A 7,497-nucleotide genomic window follows, 5' to 3' on the forward strand; every position below is an offset into this window, starting at 1 on the left:
CTTTGTGCTTTGCTGATACCATCAGCAAATCTCCACAATTCAGTTTCTTACTATAGATATGCAGTAAAAGTTCAAAGTAAAAGTTTAAAATGTCAGTTACTCCCTTTTGTTGCTGAATGGGATAAGTTGGCTATATATATATGTAATACACACACACACACACACACACACACACACACACACACACACACACACACACACACACACACACACACACACACACACAAATATATACACATACACACCCAAATATATACACACATACACACCCGCATATATATACACATACACATACACACACACACACACACACACACACACACACATATACAAATGGAAATATTACTGTGTACTCATTTGCATGTCTTAGACCAGCGGTGCGCAAACGGGGGGGCGCGCCCCCCATGTGGTGCGCGCGGTTAACTGCGGGGGGTGCAGAGTTTACAGAGTCCCCTCACGCTTCCCAAAGGCTCTTAAATTAATTGCCGGGAAAGCGGCGAAGGCCTCTTTAAACCTTACTTACCGTGGTTCTACCGGCATCTGGTGATGCTATGGCAACGTGACATCATGATGCCCAGACGCCGGAAACCAAGGTAAGGAGTGGGGCGCGCGGAGTGGATGACTGCAGGTAAGGGGGCACAGGGAAAGTTTGCGCTCTCCTGTCTTAGGTCTGCAACCCTGCCTTTAACCATTATCACCCAGCATACAGTGCTTCCACTGCAGCAAGGGATTCTGGGAAATGACATGCAAATGAGCACACAGTGCCACCTTTTGCTTCAAATCCATTTTGACATGGACCCCTAGAAGCTTATGCTTGCTGCATTGCGCAGCTTTTCAGCACAGCCTGGGTTAAGATGCATAACCAGTAAACCTACTCACAGACAGCTATTTTGACCTTTTGGATTTCATCAGTGTGAGGCTGGTTATACTGGCTTTGCAATTTGAAGCTTGGATAGGTATCCACTGTGTGTGTATATAATATATATTTTTTAATTATTAATTTTTTGCAGCATTCGTACTGTACTTCTACATTAAAAAAAATCCTTTTGTTTTGGGATCTGTGTCACTGTTCTAACAAGATTAATTTATATTTGGAGACCATTGCGTTCTGTGAGTCTGACAAAAATACTTGCAAATCCTATTAAAGAACAGAGCCTAATGGGACATAATGTTTTGAAAAAGTATTCACCCCCTACCAATAATGTCACATTGAATTACAAACAATGTATGCGCAATTTTTTTAAACTCTTTTTATTGAAAACTACAGAGCTGTAGTGGTTAAACTGAACATTTATATGAGGAGGAGGTTAAATATCAGCAAAGGGGGGAAAAAACAGTGACATTTATTGGTTGCATGTTACGGGGTTGCCTTTCTTCAGCAGGGACTGGGAAGCTTGTCCAGGTAGATGGTGCAAAGTACAGGTTAATCCTTGAGGAAAACTTGTTCGAGTCAGGCAACACTCTGAAACAGGGGAGCCCATTCACATTTCAGCTGGACAGTGCCCCGAAGCAGAAAGCCAAAGTCACACTGGAGTGGTTGAACAAGAGGAGAATTAATGTTCTTGAGCGGCCCAGTCAAAGTCCTGACTTGAATCCAATCAAACATTTATAGCGAGACTTGAAGATTGCAGTGCATCAACGATTCCCAAAAAACTTATCAGAACTGGATCAATTTTCCCATGAAGAATGGGCAAAAATGTAACCATCTTTCTTTTCAAAGCTAGTAGAGACCTATCCAAAAAGACTGTTAGCCGTAATTGCTGCCAAAGGTGCTTCTACCAAGTACTGATTTAAGGAACGGAATACTTATGTAACCAGTAAATATCACTGTTTCTTTCCCCTTTGACATATAACTTCCTCCTCATATAACAGTGTTCAGTTTAACCACTACAGCTTTGTAGCTTTGAATATAAAATACTTGGTTTGAAAAAAATGCTCATTATTTGTAATTCAACAACTTGTGACAGTATTGGCAAGGGGTGAATAATTCTGCAAACCACTGTATACTTGTTTGGATGCCAAATCGTATTATGAGGAAGGACAGATTGAAGATTTTAAGTGAAGTTACAACAATAAAATAAATGCCACTTGTGAGTGAATAACAGTTTTGCAGACTTTCCTAAAATTAACATAGCTTTGTCAGCATACTTCATTTTTGACGTATGCCGTTTTTCAAAGATTAAAATCATTAATTTTGCTCTCAATTGGCTCTGAAAACTCTTACCCAGTCATTCTGTAAATTAAAACCATTATTTCAGAATTGACACTGTCTAACAGCTGTCTAACACCCTGGGGGTGGGTTTTTTGAAGTGAAACTTCTTTAGTGGCACCTCTGATGGGATAAAACTGGATGATGTGGGGCGAAATGTGAAACGGAAGTGACGTCACGTAATGGACGCCACTCCGCTCACACCGCCCCTGTCACATCGCCGGCGCTGCTCCTAATCGCCGCCACACCCCTCCAGCCCCCCCCCCCCCGAGCCCCACACCCCCCCCCCGAGCCCCATACCCCCCCCCCCACATCGTGACATATGCGGCGGCAATAGCCGCCGCTCCTAACGGCCGCTGCCATGCCGCGCATGCGCAGTTGTGATGGCGCCGCTGACGGACGCCACACATGCGCGGAAGCGGCTGGCAGCGGCGTCGTTCCCCCCACACGCGTTCGCGGGCCCCCTGCGCTCGCAGGAAGCGGTGACATACGGCGCAACACACGCGCGGCACAGGGGCTCGGCGCCGGCTCCTGGAAGAAAGGGTGACCCGGGCGGTGCGCATGTACCCCGCGGGGGGGAGGGAGGGTGTGCGCAGAATTTGTGGCGGGGGGGGGGTGCTGCGCAGGATTTGTGAAGGGGGGGGCGCAGAAGGGGAGGGGGAGAAGTGGTGCGCAATTTTACACCCCGCCCCTGGCTGCAGCAGGACACACACACTGACTGCCCCCCCCCCCACACACACACACACACACACACACACACACCTCCCCACACACTGACTGACCCACCCACACCTCCCCACACACTGACTGACCCACCCACACCTCCCCACACACTGACTGACCCACCCACACCTCCCCACACACTGACTGACCCACCCACACCTCCCCACAAACTGACTGACCCACACACACACACACACTGACTTACACATACACACTGACTGACACAGATACACATACACACTGACTGACTGACACACATACACATACACACACACTGACTGACACACATACACACACACTGACACACATACACACAAGGAATTCACACTTAGTGCAAATAGCTAATACAGGGGATGTGTGCCGAGCACGCGCATTCTAAGTCAAATTTATTTGCGTTTTGTCACTGAAATTGTATTTTGATTTTTAATTAAAACATCACCAACACAAATACAATTTCTGTGACAAAAGTCAAAGAAGTTTCACTTACTATGCGCGTGCACAGCACACACAGCTTTTTTTTGGTATGTATTTTGTACGGTGGATTAAGTGAGAGTGGGGTAATTGACGGAAGGTAGGGGCGAGTGAGAGAAGGGAGGGGGGCGGGAGTGAGAAGGGAGGAGGGCGGGAGTGAGAGGAAAAGAGGAGTAAGAGGGAGTAAGAGTGAGACGCAAGGGATAAATACATGCAAGGCGGAACGGGTGGAGAGTTAGTGAGATGGATGGGAGAGAAATACATGGGTAGATTGTAGGAAATAGAGGTGGCTCGTGAGGTGTGAAATTTTGTGACTGACCCCTGTCGAACCTATTATGTGTCAGCCAAATAGAAGTTCCCCGAGATTTTTCGAAATACTTCGAGGGTTACTCCAAACAAACAAGGTTGGAAATCACTGGACTAATTTGTATGTGGTGAGATCTTAATCCACACACAGAGACCAAGGTGTGGCAGCTGAAGTTGAGCAGTTCCATGGATCCTAATAGTAAAGTGCTCACTTCTTGTGATTTTGTCACTGATGCATGATGTTCTTATTGTAAATAGGAGTTCTATTGCGTGGCTGAGTATAGTTAGTGTCTAGTATCTAAGTACACAAAAGTTATGGGGACTAAAAAAGTGACAATCCTTCCAGCATACAGCAAAGGTGACAAAAAATAAAACCTTTTACGGGCACATTCACATGTCTTGGGTTCGCAAGCTAGATTTCTGGACCTGTCTGAGTGACTGATCTATTAATATTTTGTAATCTTTTCTAGTGCAGCATTTACACATGGAACCATCGTTGTTTCAGATACAACAGAATTGGTGACTGAGCATGTCAGATTCAGAATTCTTATTGAGAAATAAAGTAAAGAGATGCCTTAAAAATGTGTATCTATGTCATTGGCTGGAAGAGTTGTTGATAAAGCATTGCGTGGTTAAAAATTGGAATCTACATTTTCTTATGCATATTAATGTGACGCGCAATTTCTGAGACCCAGTCCTTGGTGTCAATTATTCTGAACCTCTTGCTAGTTTCTGATAAGTCTTATGTCAATTAGATCAGTGACGTGTCGAATTCCTTTTTTGTCATTGTTGCTATTGAATGTGAAAAGGAAGAACATTTCACTTGAGAAGTGACCTTCAATTCTGTTCTCCACATATTCCTCCTTCATTGTTCTCATTCCTGACATTTATCCAATTACCTTCTTTAAAACAGTTCAGTACCATGCATAGGTTTGAATTGAACAGCTCTCAGATATATAGATATTCTTGGTTACACACGTACTGCTGGGTCAAAACCACTACAAATAAATTCATGGGGCACACACTTGTATTTTACATGACCTCTAAAGAAAAGAAAATATTAATTGAGAGATCTATAGTAGGTCCTTGTCTTTCATAGTCATTAATTAGTTGTTAAACGGGCATGATTAGTTGTAAGTCATTGTTTCATTGTGACGGTGCTATCAAAGGAATTGTCCTTTTTGTTTTGTGATACAAATGTGATGAACTGTATAGCTGAGGTTGTCGGTTAATAATTAGCCAGTGCTTACTTTAACAGATTTAGTGACTTCTCAACCATATGTTTGTATTCCTCTTTTGATACTTGTGGTCGTTGTTGTTTATTGCTCTTAAACACCCGCTGTGCAGCATCATCATCTAATGGCCTCCAAAGTCTAAAGGGTCGATTTTGGTGTTTGTTTCATGTAACTTTTTTTTGCTCACTTTTCCCCCCTTGAAATTCTACATGCTATGGCTTGCTGAGGGTTTAAAAATGCAATACATGTCGCTGTCTTGTGCAGATGATATAATTGATAAGACAGAACGCTGATTGTTTTGTTTCTTCTTTCCAACAGGTCATCTTGATAGAATTTTTACCAAAGACACCGATTTTTCGACCAGATTAGCATTCTTTTTTTGTTCTGTTTTGTTTGTAAAGACTTACTTAAGTATCTTGTCTTTCCAATGGTGCCTTGCTTGGTGCTTTCCCAGCGGTGACAAAGCAATGGTTCCACACAATCTTGTGGTTTTTTTTTATTATTCTTTATACATGTTTTATCTGTTGCTTTTTATTTTTTATTTTTTTCAAAAACACTAGCCATACAGCTCCACTTCTTAGTTGTCACCTTTTTGAGTTTTGCCATCATTTAATATATTCTGCTAGTGAGCAGAGTTTCTGCACCATTAATATTGTGCACATCGACTTCATATGTCTTCATATGCAAAATAAGAGTTTCATTCAACCCAGCCATAGTTTATTCTCCCACGAGGGCTACATTTCTTCTTTCTGTTTGTCTTGATTTTTTTCTATACTAACCTGCCATCTGTGGAGCTGCATTTTCTTCAGTTACATTTTGGGAACCAAGATGTCACTGCACCATTAGGAATCTCTATTCATCCAAGAAGAAATCCTGTCAGCTGGTTCTGCAGAAGATGATTTTGTTCTTCATTACATAGAAGACTCATGGAAATATTTGCATGTTTCTTGTTACTGTAGCTCAGGACCTCGTTGTGTTAACATGACATTTTGGTGGGTAATTCTGTGTACTCCTGCAAATAAAACCCAGTAACATCAATGGAATTTTCATCCAATAAAGGCCTGAAACCCTTCTTGGGAGCATACAGAATTACCCCCTTACCTTCGTTCTGGATGAAACCTTCTTTCCTACACTTTAATTCCATGTTTTGTTTACCAAGTATTCTGCACAAAAGTGGAATGCAAAGTCTCCATACAACTATATATTATAGTTTGTATTTAGTTTCAAATGCAGTTAATCATTAGGGCACACAGAGTAATTATATTGAAATACAAGTTTTGGATAATAGATGTTTCTTGCACAGATTTCTAGGTTTACATTGCTTAGTATTATGCACAGATGAAACTCAAACTTGGATTAGGCCAGATACATGCTAGCTGTGGCACAGAAACTCACCAGTATATGTTTGTGTTAATATATTCATTCTTTGATTTTGAATAGTTTTTATTGAAATTGTGGAACTTGGGAGTAATCTTAACATTTCTATATTCTCATAAACGAGTTCTAAAGCTGGGGTATATGATGTGTAGCATTTTAAATACTGATGCTCTGTTTAAAATGGTAAACTTCATTGTTGATTACAACTACAGGAGCTACGTAAAGGAGCTATCCAAGCAATATCCTATGTGTTTTTTTTTTATTAACTAAATCAGTTCTGTAGTATTGGATAATACTTACTTTGAATCGGCAGCTTAGGTAATTAGTTTCAATAAAGGTAATGAAAAGGCTGCTTATATAAAACATTTTTTTTAAAGATGCTTGGATTGCCTCTTTAAAGCTCTTAAGTATATACGTTGTTGTTTTTCTTTACCGCCAATAAAAGTACATTGTATACATCAGTGGGTGGTAGGTAATGAACTGTTTTGTTTAAACAAAGATGTAGGAATTTGTAACCTCTTATAAATTCCAGCTAATGGAGACGATATTACAGAAATGAACACATTCTTAATCTTGTAATTATGAAAGGAAGTATAGCCAGTATTTGCATAATGTGGGTAAATTCAACCTGTATAAAAAGCATTTGTTTGACTCCCTGACTTTGGTTTTCTTTTATTATGTAATAATAATTTTAACTCTTGCTCCAGCTGTTAAACTTTTTTTTTGGTGCACATCCAATGCTGGCAATGGTGTGCAGGCTCGCCATTAGCTAAGGAACATCAATTGTACAAGACTCCAATGTCCATATATGTAGTTGCTGTATGAAGCTTGGCCTAGTTCTGTTTTGTCTTCCTATTTGTACATTATTAAAATGGGCAAACCTAAACATCGAAGGAATTTTTTTTTTATTTGCTCTGATGGATTGAGTTCCTGTAGCGTGACTGTCGGCTGTATGATATAAATGTATTTTAGCCTACACCATTTCCTAAAATAAAAGTTTTATTACGTTTTTATTCAAATGTTTTCAGCAGTAGGTACAGAAGGAAGAATGGGTAACACATTGTACATTACTTTAAAAAAATGTTAAATGCGGGTTTAAAAAAAAAGTGTGCAAAATATTAGAATTTAATTGACGCTTTCATCAAATAGGACACAATATGGCTGCCGGGGTCAGGC

The 7,497-nt window shown here is 40.9% G+C and overlaps 1 protein-coding gene across 2 annotated transcripts in view; it reads left to right on the forward strand.

Annotated features, from left to right (window-relative positions):
- CHIC2 (cysteine rich hydrophobic domain 2) overlaps positions 1-7,207 on the forward strand; it is a 57,287-nt gene extending 50,080 nt beyond the window's left edge. For both annotated transcript variants that reach the window (XR_012787464.1, XM_075566565.1), the window contains one exon: positions 5,263-7,207. Coding sequence is in view for 1 of the 2 variants with exons in the window: in XM_075566565.1 (XP_075422680.1) it covers positions 5,263-5,313 (51 nt within the window). In the remaining variant the exon portion in view is untranslated. The remainder of the gene's footprint in view (positions 1-5,262) is intronic.
- Positions 7,208-7,497: the final 290 nt, after the last annotated feature.

Source organism: Ascaphus truei, chromosome 1 (assembly GCF_040206685.1).
Source record: "Ascaphus truei isolate aAscTru1 chromosome 1, aAscTru1.hap1, whole genome shotgun sequence".
Classification (NCBI taxonomy): Eukaryota; Metazoa; Chordata; class Amphibia; order Anura; family Ascaphidae; genus Ascaphus; species Ascaphus truei.